The following is a 20,337-nucleotide window of genomic DNA, read 5'->3' on the forward strand; positions in this document are numbered from 1 at the left end:
AGTGCTTTTGCAACATATATCTTGAACAACGTTGGTGAAATACAGCATCCTTGGCGCAGACCCTTGTTAACGATGAACTTTTTATATAGTCTGTTGCCAATTTTTACTTGTGATGTAGAATTTTCATATAGATTTTTTAAAGCTTTGATTAGAGTGTAGCTAATGTTAGTTTCTTGTAGTGATTTCCACAATTTAGTCACAGGAACGCTGTCGTATGCTTTACGGAGGTCAACACACATGAGATGGGTCTCTTGATTGGTTGCTAATTTTTTCGATTAGTTGTTTTAGACAGAAGACATTATCTGTGCAAGTCCTTCCGGCGCGGAAACAGGCCTGTTCTTCTTCTTCTTGTTCCCTATACTCTATCTCAATGAGATTTCTAAGAATGCGTCCGTACACCCGACTTAGTGTACTAGTTACCGATATTCCTCTGTAATTTGAGCTGTCCAACTTATTTCCTTTTTTATGGATAGAAAAAATATAAGCTACTTTCCATAGACTGGGTGGTGTGACACCGTTTATATATTTGTTCATACACCAAGTAACTGCTAGAAAGAGTTTATCTGTGCCACATCTTATTAATTCGGCTGGAATGTTTTCTGGGCCAGGAGCTCTACCATTTTTTAGTTCAGTTACAGCTTTCTCCACCATATCAACTCCCACTACTATCTCTTCGCCTTCAACGAATACTTCCGTTGGTGATTGTGTGGTATATTCTGCTCTACTTTCTGTTAGCAAATTCTCGTAGTGTTATTTCCATTTTTCTGTTGGTATTAACTGAATAGAAGTAGTATTTCGTTCTGTGTTCTTTATTTTGTTTAAAAGTTTCCATGTCTCTGAACACTTTCTTCCACCTATGTAAGTTTTGATCTCTTGGCATTTTCTATCCCACATTTCTTTTTTTGCTGCTATTACTGCTCTTCTAGTTGTTCTTCGTAAATCCAGATATTTGTCTTTGTCTACTTGATGTTTAGTACTTAGCCACCGTGCGTACGCTTTCTTTTTCTCCATTATTAGGTTTTGTATGTCTTTGGTCCACCATAGCTCTTTACTGTGTCGTTGGGATTTTAAACCAAGCGCTTCGTTTGCAGCTGTTTGCACGTTGTCTATTATATTTTTATACACTTCTTCCACGGATATGTAGCATTAAAAGAATCAGCTACAAAAATAGGCTTAACAATAAAAACCAACAAAACGAAGTATATGAAAATAAGCATGAAAACATGTCTAAAAAAAAGTACTAAGGCGATTCTATGGAGCAGTGAATCACAATGTAGTGTGGAGAAGACGATACAACTTCGAACTTTATAAAATATATCAGAAACCAGATATCGTAAAATATATTAAGATAGGACGTCTGAGGTGGATAGGGCATGTAATGCGGATGGAACGAAATAACCTAGCTAGAGGAACGCTCCTTGATAGACCCATTGGTCAGAGAAGAAGAGGAAGACCCAGAAGGCAATGGGTAGAGACGACAGGAAAAAATTTTTTGAGGAAGCTAGGAGCCTCACAGGGTTGTAAAATGATAATGATTTGCACATCTACGAAATGCTCAATAGGAAAATTATCATCCAGCCGTACCACAATTGATTCATCATATTATAAAATTGCTGGATCATCCCAACTATCAGGATAGAATTAAATAGATACAAGATAAAAAGAAATGTTATAGAAAAAAACTAGCCATCAATTATTTTTCTGAATGCGTAAATAAAAATGTAGAAGGAAGTAGCAGAGAGGCCAAAATTTGATAGAACTTAGTGCTATTATCAAAGGATTTGGGTTAGGTTAGGTTAAGTTCAATATGAATGAGCCCTTAACCACCCTTCCACGTAATCTAAGATGTCTATTATGGCTCATCCCATTGTTATCTTATCCAACCTTGGAAAATTATGCAAAAAGTGTTCGACCGTCTTGTCTTCAAGCTGACAAAATCTACAATCCGCACTTTCTGTCAGTCTGCTTTAATTTATGTGCCGCTTGAGGCGACAGTGTTCTATTAGGAGACCTGCGGTAATTCGTACATTATTCCTATATGTATATATATATATATATATATATATATATATATATATATATATATATATATCTAGTAGATCTTTGGAGCTATTTTTTAAAGATTTATGTATAAAAGCCTTCGCTTGTGTATGACCTATTTGTTGGTACCATTTCTTCCGTTGCACCAAGTCCGACACCGTTTTTTTGGCTGTGCTTCTTGCTATACCAACTAAAGGTTCTATGCCCAAGAATATTTCTTTTGTTCTTCATCTGGAAAGTTGGCCTGATTTTCATCCAGGCACCCAGAGTTAACTCACTTTGTTACTTTTTCTGATCCGAATCAGATTCTGCAGACAGTTGCAAACTAACTTGGTGTCAGTTTGATTCAACTCTAGCGCCTTTATTGCACCTGGCTATACGATATCATTTTTATAGATCTGTCCCTGCAGTTTCTCTTTATTAGTTCCTACAAAGATATCTCTATGGCATACATTTCTACTTGGAAGATAGTGGAGCGATTACCTAGGCTTTCACTAAGGCTTAGCCTTGGTTTTCCTTACATACTGCAGCTCCAACTCCTTCATGGTACAGTTTGTTATCGCTTTGATATGAGAGCCAAATCAAGGCCAAATAAAGGTCCTTTGGTTGTTGGCAGAGAGCTTATACTCGTCTATATCAAGTCTTTAAACTCCCAAGGACTTTTATAATAGTTAATCGAAGATGTATCATAAGTCGATTGGCTGCAGTGCGACTCGTGTAAAACTAACAACTGTCAAAAAAAAAAAACTAATCAGTTTCCGGATTTAAAATAGATTGAACTCCAGACGAGTTTCCCTGTTCTGAAATAGCTACCTGAAAGTGTAGCGAAACGTTGACATAGACTCACAAACAGATATTCCAAAAAAGATACAGTTTAAACCCGGAAGAAGATTAGTTAAATCTAATGAGTTGGGAGAAACCCAAATTATATGCAATTGCAAATAATAATTCAGAGAACCGTTCAACAAAAAAGACATCTCACCGTATAGTTTAGTAACATTTTGAATCAGCAGTAAATAAATTAAAAATAATTAACATTGTAGCTGACTTGTTGCTATATTTATATTAATATCTTATTATTGGTTAATTTATAAACATTTTTAAATATAACTAAAATACAATATATTTATTTTGAACACTATCTGTTTTTAGGTTCTATGACCAGTTGGCTGCAGCGTATGATAAAATCTTGCTCTTCTTTATCAAAACTATCAGTTTCTTTCCGCTTTTGGTCGTTACGATCATCTACAAAAAAAATACTTTTATTAAATTTGCATATATTAAAATATATAAAAAATGTTTAGTATTTTTTTGGGAGTACCTAATTGATTTGACTTAAACATTATGATATTTTAGTCAAATCTTACAAATAAAATGATACTATCAAGTCTTCTTCTTCAGCCTGTATTTGTCCACTGATGGACATAGTCCTCTGCCATTTGCTTCCATTGATTTCTACTCTTAGCAATTATCATCCACTGCTTAGCCGCGACTTGTTTGATATCATCTGCCCACCTCTTCTGTGGTCTGCCTACTCCTCGTCTGTTCTCTCTTGGTCTCCAATTTGTTATTCTCTATGTCCATTTTTCGGAATTATCTCGAGTAACATGTCCAACCCATTGCCACTTGAGCCTTGCTATACGTTCTGCGACATCAGTAATCTTTGTTCTTTCACGAATGTTGATATTTCGAATCCTGTCTCTCAAACTAATCCCTAGCATGGCCCTCTCCATCGCTCTTTGGGTTGTACTGAGCTGCTCTAAGGTTTTCTTTGTAAAGGCCATGGTCTCCAGTCCATATGTAGTTACAGGCAAGATACATTTTGTCATAAACTCTACGTTTTAGACACATTGGTATATCTTTTTTCTTCAAGATAAAGCTTAACTTGCCGAAAGCTACCCAAGACAATTGTATGCGTCTTTTTGTTTCGGCTATTTGGTTTTCTTTGTTGATTTTAATGGTATGTCCAAGATATATATAGTATAGTGGTCTACATTTTCAAGACTGACGTTGTCAATAACAATATTAGTTTGTAAATTACTCCTTATTTTTGTTTTCTGAAGGTTCATTTTAAGACCTATTTTATTTGACTGCTGATTTAATGCCTTGAGCATTTGCTCCAGTTCCTTGATAGCTGTACTAAATAATACTATGTCGTCTGCAAACCTCAAATGACTCAAACGAACACCATCAATGTTTAGACCTTTTTGCTGCCAGTCGAGCTGTTTGAATACATTTTCCAATGCTATGGTAAAAAGCTTTGGTAAAATAGTATCCCCTTGTCTAATACCTTTACCAAGACGCACTTTTTCAGTTTTTTCGTCTTCATTGATTTTGATGTGGAATGTGGCCTGTTCATAAATGTTTTTAATAAGTGTAGTGTACCGTGGGTCTATTCGAGCATCCTTCAAGGCTGACAAAAAGGACCAAGTTTCAATAATATCGAAGGCCTTGTGAAAGTCAATAAATGCCATATGTAGAGGTACATTGTATTCTGTGGTTTTTTCTACCAGTTTTCTGATGGTTTGTAAGTGATCGTTAGTGCCAAACCCTTTTCTAAATCCCGCCTGTTCAACCGGTTGATATAAATCAAATTTTTGTGTTATTCGGTTGGTTATTATTCTTGTTAGCAATTTGTATAAGTGTGACAACAAACTTATTGGTCTGTAGTTTTCAATATTAGTAGTGTCTCCTTTCTTGTGTAAAAGTATTATTTCGGCGTTTTCCGACAGATTGGCTGTCAGACTATCAAGTAGTAAGAATAAATGTAAGTTCTGAGATTTGGCCGTTTTTTAAGCAAAATGGACAAAATTGGTAAATCGCTGAAAACAAGAAATTGAAAACTGAAGTATGAAAGTCAGTATCAAAAAAGTAATAAAATTATTATAAATGACAGTCTCTGAATTTATTAAAGAAATGCCTATGAATATCGGGTCAAATTCATTATAAATAATTACAAAATAGATGAAAAATTAGCAAATAAATTGGAAAAAGGTTTTGAAACGATTTTTTGTATGAAATAACATGTTCTTTTTCTTAGGAGATGGTGATATTGCACTGTTAGCTACATCAAATAAATGAATAATTCTTAGACCACATTTAAACTTTACTATTAATTATGTTCTGAAGCTATTTTCTTGTGGTATCTTAATGCAATTACTATTTTCGCTGGGAATAAGCCAGAATATAAGTTTAAAATAAGTTCATTTTAAATTTATATCGTGACTTATTTCCAACGAAAATAGTAATCTACTAATAATTTCGACACTGTTTATAGATTTAAAGATTTAAAGTCTGTAAACAGTTTAAATAGGTTTGAATGAATTTTTGTTGATGATCAACTTTAAATACAAAGAACTGTAACTGCTTTATCCTTTGTCCCACATAATTTTCATCTTTACGTCTGACACGACCAAACCATGGCAGTCTTTGTTCTTGAATATTTTTTTAAACTGTAATTACCTTGGCTCTCCCTAATCAAGTAGTTTCTCATCCTGTTCCTTCTAGTCTTACTTAACATCCACCATAACATTTTTATTTCAGCTACCTCCATCATATTTTCCTAAATCTTCTTTACAGGCCACACTTTACCTCCGTACACCAACGCAGGCCTCACTACACTCATGTATATCTTTTTTTTAGCCCTTCCTCAAATTTTTTTTATCACAAAGAACCCCGCTCATTCGCTTCCAGTTAAACCAACCCGCCTGTATCCCGTGGGCAATTTCTCGATCTAGTGTCATACATCTGCATAGCTCTTGTCTAGGAACTGTGCTGTACACCTTCTCAAGATCTGTAAATATCAAATGTAGCTCTCTTTTCTTTTCGTCGTATTTCGCTATCAACTGCCGCAAAGCAAACCAGGCATCCGTTGTCCTCCTTCCTGGCATAAACCCAAACTGTTGTTCTCCTACCAATATCTCTCTCCTTAACATTCGCTCTACAGTTCTCTCCCAATTTTTTATTGTCTGTAACATTAACTTAATTCCTCTATAGTTTTTACAGTCCTGAATGTCACCTTTATCTTTATACAATGATACCATCATACTTTCCCTCCATGCATTGGGCATCCTCTCCTAGAGCCTTCCAAAACTCAACAGATATTCTTCATATTATTTAACGCCTCGACAACTTCATCTCTTACTATACCCGATATTACATGCTCATTGACATTGAGATCCCGCATTTCCTGTCTCTCCTCTGGTGTTCTTCATTTAGCAACTTTTTAAAGTACCCATACCATCTTTGCTTTATTTCAACATCGGTTCTTAACACTCTTTTTTAATCTGCCGCACGTGGGTCAAGACCTTTAATGACTTGTCTCTTGCTTTAGCAATGCTGCATAAACTTTTTATTCCCTTGGTGTTTCCAACCCTTCATACAACTGTGCAGACGATATTTTCTTAGTAGTAGGCAGATGGTGCTTTGCTTTACTCTTTGCGAAGTTGTATATATCCTTATCTTCCTCTCTTTTAGACCTGTCATACCTCTTTCTAGTTTCATTTTTCTCTCTACCCTTCTGTTGCACTTTATAGTTCCACCATCAAGTTTCTTTGTCTCTAGGAGACCCTTTACCAGATGTTTTCCTAGCAGTTCCTTTTTCACTCGCATCGCAACTTCACTTTTGAGTTCCTACCAGTCTTCCAGCACTCTACTCTTAAAGATAATTGCCCAATACTTGTCCATTAACTTCTACCAGTTTACTTTCTGGTGTCCTACTTGCTTTCCTTTCCGCCTCACTTTGATTTCCGTATCCACTATCACTGGTCAGTGTTGACCTCTTATAGCTGACTTCTTCTACACAGCACAAAATGTTTCTGACTTTTTCTTCCCATCCCGAAACCTCCATGAACTCTTTCTGTACCCACTCTTTCTCTACCAATAGATCCATTCAAACCACCTCCAATAAAACACCTTGCGTCTACAGGAATCTCCTGCATCTCGGAATCGAGGGCCCTCCAAAATGTTTTTCCATTTTTGCCGTGACTGTTAAAGAATATTGTCAGACCATATAAGCGACGTGGATTTTAATTTTAATTTAATGTGAAACTTATATTATTTTCATATTTGTATTGTATGTTATTTATTTTTTGTCCTGAGAGTACCAGAAAGGCAGAAGTTATGCTTTAACAACTAAGTAGAATCTATAAAAATAGATAACATTATTAAGCTACATTTGATGTATAGATTAGAATTGTACTGATATCTAAGTATTTTCTTTCATTCATTTATCTTACATTATTTTATTTTATTAAAAATGACTCATACAGTTAACATAAGAGTTAAGGTGGTCTATTGAGTCTTAATATCTAATATAAATTTAAATCACACATACATATTTCTATTCTATAGTTTCTTGAGGGTCTCAGGATGCTGTAAAAGTTTGTAAACAGCGAAATTGGTAGTTCATTATCTTTTACCAACTTTAATAAAAAAAACTATAACGGATTGTGAGTGTTTGTCTCCTTTCTTGTGTAGTAAAAGTACGTGCACATTTTTCCAAGAGTTTGAAAGAGAACCCCAAAGAGGAAATTGTTCATTAAGATTTTAACTGCCTCGAAAGGATATAGGGTTAGAACTCTAAAAATCAATTCTTCTTCTTTGTTTATGCAAGCAATTTTGCTTGTTCATTATCGGGTTGTTGCTTCTATGAAAGATTGTCACTCCAGACAGGATCGAGATTGGTTGGAGAATGCAAAACTTCTACTATTGGCCTTGCCAATTGATTTCCTGCTTAAAATATTGAGGTCATAGTTATCGATATCGAGTTATCAGTGATATAGATAAAAATCGTCGTTACAAGCGAATTCCACAATTCTACGTTGTATAACTCCCCTAGCAACAATTTCTAATTGAGCGTGTTGTAGATACTCTATCTTATACTTCTCAAATAACAATCTACATGTGCTGAAGTTACTCGAGGTCGTCCAAATCCATGATGAAGAATGAGGACATCTTCTTCAGACCACTTGGACTAATATTGAAATAATATTGAAAGAAACAATAACTATGAGATATCACTACATGCATATGTACTTGTAAAAGTATTTATTGACAGTAAAATTAAAACAGACTAGAATAAAAAGTTTCATAACAATTGAACGACATGTACTGAGAATTTGGATTTTTGAAAGTCGGTAACTATTCCGTTAAAGATATACAACACAAGTCCTTTAAATAGTTGTATTCTATTTAGTATTTACGTTCGTAATAACTGCTAAAATTTTACCTACAATATAAAATCTGATGTTTTAAGTAGATATAGAATAGTCAGAACAATCAGTATTAAATGTATCAGTATCATATGTAATATAATAATATGATCCACAAGTTAAATACTAAAATTTGGTAAAATTTAATACAAACACAAGCTCTTTAAAAAGCTCTTCGTGAAGGGAAACACAGACATATAAATACAAAAAACATATAAATCGTCTTAAAAATTCTTATTTCCAAGAAATTCAATGATCAATATCCACAGGATTTGTACTCATATGCTTGGACAATTCTTCCCAAAAATTCTTGTGAAACAAATATGTCGATTCATATTATACCATACATTAATGCGTCACATCTCTATAAATCGATAAAAATGATTATACATACTTACCTATGTTTTTGTGCAGATGATTCAATTCACTTATAGAAACTGTTGAGGATATTTCAACTCTAATGATTTGTTCAGTATTAGGACTAGCTGGTTTTGATAACGAGAATCGAATAAATTTCTTCATCTTATGTTTCGATCTCTTTCTACACCGTTCATGTTTGGTACAGTGAGTTTTATCTCTTTTTTCGTTAGTTTCAATTTCCCTTTGGGATTTTTTCCACAACTCTTCTATATCAGAATTTACGTCGGATACATAGTCCTCTTTGCCGATATCCCCTTGGTCCAGACTTTCTAAAATCTCACTAATGTCGTAAGCGTTCTCGTCAAGTACATCTAGATTTTCCCTCAGACCTTTTCTTTGAGCTGACTTTAGTCTGGATCTTTTCTTGGCCCATTTTTCCAACGAACTGCCTGTATTGTAGGAGGAAAAATTTTCGGGTAGGTTAATTGTATTTACTGCTAATTTGGGTGACTTTCGTTGGTCTTCAAATAGTTTTCTAATAAAAGATATAGAATATCTACAACAAAAACCACAACTGCAAGCATATTTAAATATATAGAAAATAAGAAAGTGATGTATTTAATCTACGCAAGTAAAAAAAGTAGTACAGTAGGCGGTACTGTAAACTAGCGCGAAGCTTCATACTAAGTTTTTTGTGTTTTTAAATTTTAAATAATATTTTTAAAATTGAATAAAATAATTTTATTATTTATTTATTATGTTAATTATAAGTGTTATTTTAATAAACACGTGGTGAATCTTTAGATGATTCAAATAAACAAACAAATAATATTTAAGAATTGCATAAAACCGCTGTTAGTTACTATCCTTGTTTTAAATTTTAATAAAATTACAGAAGTTTACATGTTGTAAAAAGGACGCTATTCGTCACCTAAATGGACTTTTCCAATTGTTTACAGCGCCTTACCAAGGTGCTTCTGTAGTAGAAGTAGCGCCACATAATACGCTATTTCATGGCGCTACTTTCGTGACGTCGTGTCGTGACGCTACTTTTGTGACGGTCGACTCAGTATTTTACTATAGAGAAAAATTAATAGAGTGCCAGTATAGAAGCTTCGCTTTAAAAAGTTTTGGTAAACAATTTAAAGAAAATAAATACAGTTGTGCGTGTTCGTAGAGGTAAAAAACTGCAATGTTTGAAGTTAATAATTATGATTACTGCATCCTTTGTTTGCTACTTTCCTAATAAACTGTTAATTATAATACGACTATATGTATAAGTAGTATGGAAAGTGGTTGCAAGTTCAATAGGATGAAGATTCAAAAGGGGTTAAAACAAGCAGATAAAAAATAATAATGTTTTATCATTTTTAAAGTGGACAAATAGAGTAATTTCCCTTCGGTCCTCACCCTCCGGAGGGAGTGTGTCGTGACTTGTCCGTCTCCAAAAATCTCTGTCTCTGGTTATTTATTTTAACTGATATTCCACTAATTTAGTCGATCCATCTTACTGGGGGTCTTTCTCGTAATCTTTGGCCTTCTACCTTTCTTCATCAGGCTATTGATTGGAATGCTTTATTGTGTTATAGAGCAAGTGAAGCAATTTTATTCTGGTTTCGTCTATGGCTTTGAGCATTTCTGGTGTTATCATATCTGGACCTAGTGCTTTGTTATACTTGAATTTAATGATCGCCAGTCTTATTTCATTCTCGAATATATTAGGTTCTTCTTCAATTTCATCAGGGATTTGGTGAACAAATTACTGACGTGATTATATAGATCCCAGCAATATAATCTCCATGTCTCTGCTATATCTTCTCTGCTGGTTATTAGGGTGATTGTATGATCCTCAACGGCCCAAGTTCTGGCTTTAAAGTCATTTGTTGTTTAGTGCATTTTTCTAAATAGGTCTCTTAGCTGATTGTTTTGATCGTGGCTCTCAATTGCTTTGCATATATTGTGATACTATTGTTTATCCACCTTGCATCTTCATTTTATTTCTTTGTTGGGGTCTCTTAAACTAGCTTTTTCTCTTTCTCCCTTTCAGTATGTACACTACTTTGTCAAAGATTTCTTCTATTTTCAATTATTTTAAGGGTTTTATCTTTTATCCAATGTTTCTGTTTCATTATTTACCTTTGGGCGATTAATTGGTATTGTTTCACAATGTTTAATAGTCTTTTATATTTCTTTAGATGTACTGTTACCAATATAAGGCATACTTTTTGCAATTCTTGGAGAAGGTCGTCCTTTTTTTTATTTCTATCCTATTTGTCTCTCTCTCTCTCTCTGTTTATTGGGCGCTTTAAGCTTGAGCTTTACTTTAGCTACGAGGAGAGTATGATCTGATACACACATCGCCCCTGGATATAATTTGACCAATTGGATTAATGATCTCCAGCCAACATTAGTGAGGATATAGTCAATTTGATTTCTAGACCTATTGCTAGGACTTTTATAAGTGTAAAGTCAGCATAAATTGTGTTTAAAAAAAAATAAAAAGACGAAATTGCTTTCAATCATGAGAAGGGGAACAAGATATATGTATAGGGTCATATACTTAATGACAAAACAGATGCCGAAAACTACAACACCAACCGAAAGAATAAAGTGAATAACAAACAAAATTCAAGACAGGTTAATATCACTCAAACAAATCGGTATTTGATTCCATCATAAATTTTACCAAACATGCAAAAACAGTGGTCTAGTTTAAAGAAATGATAACAGGAAACGTTTCAAATAACACTAATAATTTTCATGTTTTGTGGCAAAACAGATTTTGTATGACTGGCAGAATAGACAGGCTTGGCGAACGGGAACCCAAAGGCGGATTACGCTATGAACGGGATATATATACATGGTGGTCCTTAAGTAATTGTACAAACGAAAACCGTAAATTCTACACTTAAAAATATTACGATTTAAGCCAACTTGCTTTAATAAAATGTTGATATTAAGAAAGATACAGTTAAAGTGGAAATTTAAAATTCTATTTTTCGCTATAACTTTCACGTTTGTAAATATTTTTGGACAAAAATTTATAATTGAATGCTTTAAAGCAAGTTAAATTATAATTTTATACAAATTTTAATGTAACTCATAGAGGGCGCCACATATGCTACATGTGTGGCATAGATTTGCGCTTAACTTTTTGCTCATTAAGTTAGCTCTATTTCTGTTAAAAAATATTAAAGATACATTATTTTTACAAGTAAAAGGTATACTTGTAAATAACTTCAAAATTTAACCGTTTTCGAGATATTCGCATTTTATAAGTCAGCCGCATAATAATTCTTAGTTGTAATATTTGTGCGGTAAAGCACTGAATACCTGTAGATAAGCATAATTCAGTTTATTCTTATTACAACAACTCAAAGATGATAATGTAATATTACAAAATTTTTGTTATGGCTGCTAAATGTCTTATTGAAGAAAACATTCTTCATCTTCTTCTTTAGGTGCCGTGTCCGTATTCAGACGTTGGCCGTCATCATGTTTACAATTTCCGTTTTCTATCGCTTCTTAAGTTTCTATACCTACTGGCGTTGTATTACTTTTTCCCTATTGTAAAATACTGAAAACCCAAAATATGTGGTTTATGTAAGATAGTACACCTCCACATTCTAGAGAGAAGGCAGTGAGAACATACTTAAATATAACTGTTCTGAACGTTGGATTGATCGTGGCAGTCATATTCCTTGGCAATGTGGTGAGATATTGATATAATTATTTAATTTATAAAAAATCCCAAAAGAATACTTATTATTCATTGCATAAATTTACCCATTTTTATTAGGACAATTAGAAACTAAAGCCTAGGTATTGAATAACACATATGTGTCTTGTTTCATAATACTTTTGCTACCAATCTAACCTTTTGACCTAAAGACTCAGCATTTTTACAAAAACTTCATCGTTGGCCTAATAACCGATATTGTTATAAATATAGTAAACACACAAGTAATTTAGTTCTGCATAATATTAGTTCGTTAGTTAATGATAATAGACCATTTGTTCGAGATGTAATTATAGTTACTCGTAAGCTGTAACGTAATCATATAAATAAGTAATTTCATCGATAGGTTATTCCGTGTTTCTATAAGTAACCAATGAATCAGATACATCACAGTTTAATACATTATTTAACCTCTGGGACAAATAAGATGTAGTTCCATAATATACCATAAGGTTTGGATATGTATCCAAAAGAATATATTCATCCATTATACATCATAGCCACCACGTAGCGCAGAATTTAATCCGCTTGATTTTGGTGTATGGTGAGTATTAAAACAACGTGTCTATAAGAATCCCATAAACATTCGCAACCAACTACGGGAAGAAATAAATACTGCAGCAGTTTCTTTAGAACCAAGGATGCTATTTAATATGAGACGATCTTTTATGTAATATATTGACAAATGAATTACAGAAAATGGTGGACATATCGAACACTTACTTTGACAAAAAGTTATGTTATTTAGTTTAACTATTTCTTAACTTGGTTTGTAAACAAAATGTTTTGATTATGACTTTAATTTAACATAAAACGTAAAATGTTGATGTAAAATCCTATTATTCTGTTTTGTCAAATCCTATTATTATTTACCCTGCTGATATATTTATTTTATTTAATATTTCGCTAACTATTAACTTAAGTTAAAGGTATTTTATACCAAAATTTAGATTTATTAATGTTTTTGTCTATTTTTCCTTCGTTGCCTGGAATAATTGACTTAAATCAGAATTATGCAGCTGATTGTAAAATGCGATTATCACGAAAACTGTTTTAAAGTTATTAAGAAGTATACCTTTTTTTGTTAAAATAATGTATCTTTAATATTTTTGGTCACAAATACAGGTAACTCAAAGAGCAAAAAAGTTAAGTGCAAATTTATGCCACATATGTGGCGCCCTCTATCAGCTACATCAAAGTGTGCATCAAATTATAATTTTTCATATTTAACAGTATCCAGTTGTAAATTTTTATGCATAAATATTTACAAACATGAAAGTTATAGCGATAAATAGAATTTTAAATTTGCACTTTAACACCCTGTATCTTTCTTAATATCAACATTTTATTAAAGCAATTTGGCTAAAATCGTAATATTTTAAAGTGTAGAATTTACGTTTTTCGTTTGTACAATTACTTAAGGACCACCCTGTATATATATATATATATATATATATACATATATATATATATATATATATATATATATATATATAAATGATATATATATATATATATATATATATATATATATATATATATATATATATATATATATATATATATATATAATGATAGCTACTTTATCTATTTAACAATTTGTTCAAACTAAGCATAGCAAAAAGAGCACTTAATATTATATTAATATTCTATTTTAAACAAGTACAAGACATATGCGGTATATTTACTTAGCTGATAGGCAAATTATCTTTAAACGATATTATCATTGCAAACACCTGGTATAAACTATCCAAGCGACGACTATACACTTGGAAAGCCCCATTTGATGATGGCAATAACCCTGGCAATAATCCTCAAAAAATCAAATAGACCATACACTTGTATAGGAGCGTTTCCGAAATGCCGTCAAAAAAGTCACTACATTTCCTGGGGCAGATATTGGATCTGATCATCAACCACTTGTAACAGATATTAAACTAAGGTCAAAACGAACTCAGCGACAAAAACCAAAAACCAATGTACTTAACTTTGACGATATAAACATAAAACATATCATTAAAAAAGAATTTAACAATAGAATAAAAACATCGGAGAACAACTAGAAGATCCAGAAGAACTATGGAGTGAATTTAAAAACCAAGTTAATGAAATCTCTACAAACAATGATTATAGAAAAAACTTAATCAAGAAAAATAAATGGATGACAGATGACATCTTGAAATTAATAGAACAACGTCGACTGATAAAATCTAATGAAACAGAATATAGAGACCTGCAGAGAAGAATAAAAAAGGAGATAAAATTAGCAAAAGAAAAATGGATGAGAGAAAGTGCGATGGAATGGAGGATGTAATATCTAAACACGACTTATTTAATATGCACAAAAAACTAAAAGAAATGAGTAACATATTTAAAAAACGAGTTCCCTCTGTACTCGTTGACAATAATAACAAAATTATTCTAAATGAGCACGAAATAAGAAAAGAATGGCAAATGTATATATCAGAGTTGTTTGAAGATGACAGGAATAATATTGACGAATTCTACCAAAACTGTACTGACGGCCCAGAAATGATGAAATGTGAGGTAGAACACGCTATAAATAATGCTAAAATTAGAAAAGCTTGTGGTCCAGATGATACACCAACTGAGTTGCTGAAACTAATAGAGGATGATAACATAAAAGTAGTAGTAAGACTTTTTAATTCAATATATAACACCGGAGTGATTCCCACAGATTGGCTCAAATCCATCTTTGTCGCAATACCTAAAAAACACAATGCAAGAAAATGCTCAGAATATCGATTAATTAGCCTAATGAGCATATAAGAAAATATGTTTTTGCATTTTCCGTGGACTTCGAAAAGAAATTCGATAAAGTACAGCATGTAAAATTAATGCAAATACTGAAGAATATCGGAAAAGATGACAAGGATATTCGTGTCATTAAAAATTTGTACTGGAATCAAACTGCTATCGTAAAAATTGGAGATAACTACACCGATGAAATCTCCATACAACGAGGAGTCAGACAAGGTTGCATTTTGTCGCCAACATTGTTCAATGTTATCTCGGACCAGTTATTTAAAAAGGCACTTGAGAGACAACCATATGGAATAAAAATCAACGGGAAACTACTTAATGTGATTAGATAGTTGAGAAAGTCCACAAAATGACATATTTGGGAACTGTGATAACGGACCAACTAGATCCAGACATAGAAATAAAACGTAGAATAGCAATGACTAAAACTACTTCAGTCATTTCTTTGCAATAATCATCTCAGTTTAGAACTAAGACAAAGAATGCTTAAGTGTTATGTTTGGTCCGTACTTTTGTATAGTGCAGAAGTGTGGACGCTAAAAGTATCGATTATGAACAAAATTTAAGCATTGGAAATGTGAGTTCATAGACGAATGCTAAAGATACCTTGAACAGCAAGGAAAACTAATGAAGAAGTACTAAGGAGCGTCAACAAAGATAGAGCTGCTTTTCATAGTAGAGCCCACCCTTGATTCGAAAGGTACTCGGCTGCCTAAATAGATAAGAAAAGCCCCTTCCGACATCATCACTTACTTCTTAGATATAAACATCAGAATAACGCACATTTCTGCATGTAAAATCATGGAAAGTAATACACAAAAAAAAAACAAACGCATAATCCTCAATTGATACAATCTAAGCTACGTAAATCTATAACTTACACTTTACGGTACAATACGTAATAATTTTATTTTGCATGATAAGACGAAAATGAGCTTAGTATTTAAACCATTTACATAGTAATATCTCAGAAACACGTGGGACTGATAGATTGTCTACGAAGAGCTCTTCTAGATCCCAAGATCGGATGTTACTTTTCTCATTCCAGTGAAGTGTTAACATAAAGCACATCAAATTGAAATGTCTACACTATATGTTGTGGCATATGCTTACATATGTGTATATTAAACCAATCAAACTAAGCAGTAAAAAGTGCAAGATTAAACCACTGATATAAAAAATCATTCTAAACCACTGATATAAAAAATCATTCAAAACTCACCCATAATGTTTTTGAGTAAAATATTTTGGTATATCTTCATTTCGGCTTTGAAAATAATTATCAAATTGTCTTCTAGGATATTCCACTCGATGATACAGTTTCATTGGTGTACATTTCATAGCTTTTGTACTTTAACGTCTCGTAATGTTGTGCCCTGTAACATTATTAATTTACCAAATTTGCCGCTGTCTGAAATTCATGTAAGAAAAAGAGTATACATTATACAATTCATCAGTATTTACAAAAAAAAACTAACCCAGCAATAACAGCAATAATCTTATCAATGCACAGAGCAACTTAATTGCATTGCCGTACTATGTTTTTTTTCAAACAAATGTTAAAAATGCTAATTAGATATTAAATATATATTGAACGTAAATCACCAAAAATATGCAACAAATATGTTTCAAAACTCAAACCTACTGTCCATAAAACAACAGCTGTCTCAATCAGATGTAGTTTCTAAAATAACATGTAAAGACTATAACTCATCATTATATTGGGCAGACGCACCAGTAATTGCTTAGACGAATTATTGCACATAGAAATACTATAATAAATAATAAACCTATTATTACAGCCTTAATTATAAAAAAATATGTATATTGGATACAATACATATAAAAATCCAAACTGCATTAATAATAAGACCGATATCAAAGGGCTCTCTAAAGATCTATATTAAATTTTAATTAACTAATTATAAAAAAGTTTATAACGACGTTGGCATAAACAACATGCACAATTATTCTTAAAGAATTCGCTTGTTTTGTATTATTTTATTTTTAGATACCAATACTATAACATGTATATAGCCAAAGTTCTAGTATATTATAAAGTGTTCATTAAAAATGGCCATTTGCCGAAACGATTAAACAACAATAAAGGGTTTACATAATCCCATACCAGAAAAATAAAGGAATTTAGATAACACTAATGGAACTAAAGTGCGGAAATCACTAGAAGAGCAAGACTGGCATGGGTAGGATTTGAAAAACTTAGTTGGATACTGAAGAACCGCAAAATACGTCAATACTTAAGGAGCAAAGTGTTCAATCAGTTCTTTCTTCCTATTAAGGCATATCGATGTCAAACCTGGACCATAACCAAGGTAAATATGAATAAGCTAGCCACAACCGAAAGGGCTACGGTATGTAGGTATACGAGTCTCAGATAAAAAGAGGAACAGCTGAGTAAGATCAAAAACAAAAGTTGAGGATGTCACAACAAAAATTGCCAAATTCAACTGGAGCTTCGCAGGTTACACTGCTAGGCAAAAAGACCAACGTTGGAACGCCACAATACAACATTGGAGACCTTACAACGGTAGACGACCAAGAGGAAGACCACAGATGAGATGGGTGAAAGGCATCAAAAGAATAGCCGGAACAAATTGGAAGTATGTTGCTCAGGATAGAGATCGATGGAAGGAGTTGGGAGAGGTTTATGTCCAAAAATGGAAGCGAGAAGTCCTAAGAAAAAAAGAATAAGAAAAATGAAACTAGATTTTATTGTGCCATTTAAATCAACGTTTAGGCAGGTAATCCTTTCTATTGTCAAGATTCTAAAATGTACAATGTACTCCTAAGTAATGCATATTCCAAATTTCTAATCTAAATGGTTTTCAAATTAAGACTAAATAAATTTTACAGCTATACCAATATCAATAAAACCAACAGTACCAAGACGACAACTCTCTATGGAGGAGGCAATAATCTTTTAAATAAATATTTCACAAAACTGAAAACAAAAACTCCAAAACTCAAAAAATCACATATTATTTACGAGATACCGTTTACTAAATATGAAGGTGACTATATTGGTCAAACCAGTCAACTGCTTTAATCCAGAATTCGTTCCCACAAATATGACCAGAACAACACCACTGCGCTCACATGAGAAGCATGAGAATAAGAGGAAGCATTAATTTGACTTAAAATTATAACATGATATCTCCACTTTACCTCTTTCGAAAACACCAAAGATACGCCCATGTAAACATAATTATATATTAATGACAGTTGACAGTAAGCAATGAGATATCAGATGTTAATTTTTACTCTCTGTCAGTGCATTACTGTCAGTATCTCGCTTTAGGTTTGGTAAGTTTTTATATGTTTTACAATAACTTTTTGTTTACCAATAAAGGTAAATTTACTTAAAAAACGCTCAAACCCGTCGATTTTGTATTCAAGGAAGACAGTTGGTCCATAGTTCACTGTCATATCTGCAGCAACTTAGGAGGGGATGGCATCATCCATAAAATCTTAAATAGAAAGGGGGGTCGAGTGATTCATGATCTTTCTCTTTTTGGTGTATGTTTCTTTCATGAATATTGATGCATTTTTCCATTGTACTCTATGCTTATTATCCCATGCATATATTATATCTGGGATATGTCAAAATCTCTGTTTATCATGTATGATTCGTGCTCGTCTATCTTGCTATTTAGAGGTCTTCAGGTTTCTCCCACATAAAAATTGTTGCATTCCCAAGGTATTTTATATAAGGTCCATCCATCTATCCATCCTCTAAATCCCCCTTCAAACCTATAAATCCGTTACGGCCTGTAGTCATCCTCCTCCACGATCGACTGCCAAGGAAATTTCTGGCGTCCTCATCCACATCATCCTTCCATCGCTTTCTAGGTTCTTCAATAGGTCTTTTCTGCTGCATTCTTGCATTTAACAGTTTCTTTGGAAGCCTGTATCTTCTTCCATCCCAAATATATGGCCTGCCCATTTAAACGGTGTATGCGGAGATACTGAGATAAAGGTGGTTCTTTATATATAATATATATTTTATAATTGTATTTGATTCGCCACCTGTTGTCTCTTTCGTTTAATGATTTATCTTTTTCATGTTGACGTTGTAATTTGATTTCTAATTTAGATATCTGTTGGACGCTGCTTTTCATACACATGAAAGGTAACGAGCAAATCAGTCAACTACCTTCCAATAAAGTCGTCCCAGGAACGCAACTCAAAAATATTGACAATACTATTTTAAAGATATCCATTTTAAAATGTATTATATATGTCTGAATTTTCAATATGAATGAGTCAGATAAAATTAAATTATTAGATGAATTTATTGCATTACCTACTAAGTAATAAAACAATATTGGTTTAATTTGTATTTTGAGAACTATTTCCAAAGTGAAAATCGAAACTTCAAAACTAACATATGTTAAACTAAAATTGTGGTTAATTCCCAATAAAAATAGTAAATTGCAAATATTTGTTTTTTCATTTTTACTACATTTTATACATTTTAAACATTTTTATACAGTTTGTATCTTAGAAACAAAAAGATACAAAATGTATAAAAATCCAAAAAGAAATCAGGAACATTCTAGAACGTGTTTTCAAAAAATTGGAGTGAGAATTCAAAGGAATCAATGCAACAATCGAAATGCTCTCTCACCTACGATTTGCGGACGACAGACATTATTCTGATAACAGATAACAGCTAACTTAACAGAGATTGGAACTATGCTTACTGAGTTAGATGACGTCTGTATGAAGTAGGTTTGAACTTAAATTTTCTAAAGACTGCAACGAAATAAGATTAGTTCATAAGTATAAATACTTAAGTCGTGAAATCCAAATTGCTAGAGACAACCAAACTCCTGAACTGTAAAGAAGAACCCACTTTAGTATGGGCCGCATATGGAGCTCTATCAGACATCTTCAAGAGCAACATACCAAATTATTTAAATTCGTTCGAGACGTTCGACCAATATCTGCTTTCAGTCATGACTTACGATACCGAAACACTTTCCTTAACAGAGGCTACGGCAACCAAACTCAGAGTAGCCCAAGGACAAATGGAACGCTCGATTCTTGGACCAACTCCCAAATGCAGGGTTAGAAACGAAGAAATAAGAAGAAGGACAGGCCTCACACATGTCATAGAGCGCATAGTATGGCTAAAGTGGAACTGGGAATTGGCTACAGGAAGCTTAACACCGACAGAAC

The 20,337-nt window shown here is 32.9% G+C and overlaps 2 protein-coding genes across 3 annotated transcripts in view; both read right to left on the reverse strand.

Moving 5' to 3' along the window:
* Window positions 1-228: 228 nt before the first annotated feature.
* On the reverse strand, window positions 229-651 carry LOC140435138 (uncharacterized). The gene has a single exon (XM_072523874.1). The coding sequence runs from the start codon at window positions 649-651 to the stop codon at window positions 229-231; it is 423 nt and encodes a 140-aa protein (XP_072379975.1).
* A 2,436-nt stretch (window positions 652-3,087) lies between these two features.
* The window catches only part of LOC140440203 (uncharacterized), a 54,483-nt gene continuing 37,233 nt past the window's right edge, over window positions 3,088-20,337 (reverse strand). The window contains exons 2-4 of one of the 2 annotated variants that reach the window (XM_072530555.1): window positions 16,358-16,511; window positions 8,651-9,147; window positions 3,088-3,285 (exon numbers count right to left, since the gene is read on the reverse strand). In XM_072530555.1, coding sequence (XP_072386656.1) covers window positions 3,179-3,285; window positions 8,651-9,147; window positions 16,358-16,476 — 723 coding nt within the window. In that variant the 5' untranslated portion in view covers window positions 16,477-16,511 and the 3' untranslated portion in view covers window positions 3,088-3,178. Of the gene's footprint in view, window positions 3,286-8,650; window positions 9,169-16,357; window positions 16,512-20,337 lie in introns of both variants that reach the window. The other variant, XM_072530547.1, reaches the window with a different exon arrangement.

This window comes from Diabrotica undecimpunctata, chromosome 1 (genome assembly GCF_040954645.1).
Source record: "Diabrotica undecimpunctata isolate CICGRU chromosome 1, icDiaUnde3, whole genome shotgun sequence".
NCBI classification, from domain to species: domain Eukaryota; kingdom Metazoa; phylum Arthropoda; class Insecta; order Coleoptera; family Chrysomelidae; genus Diabrotica; species Diabrotica undecimpunctata.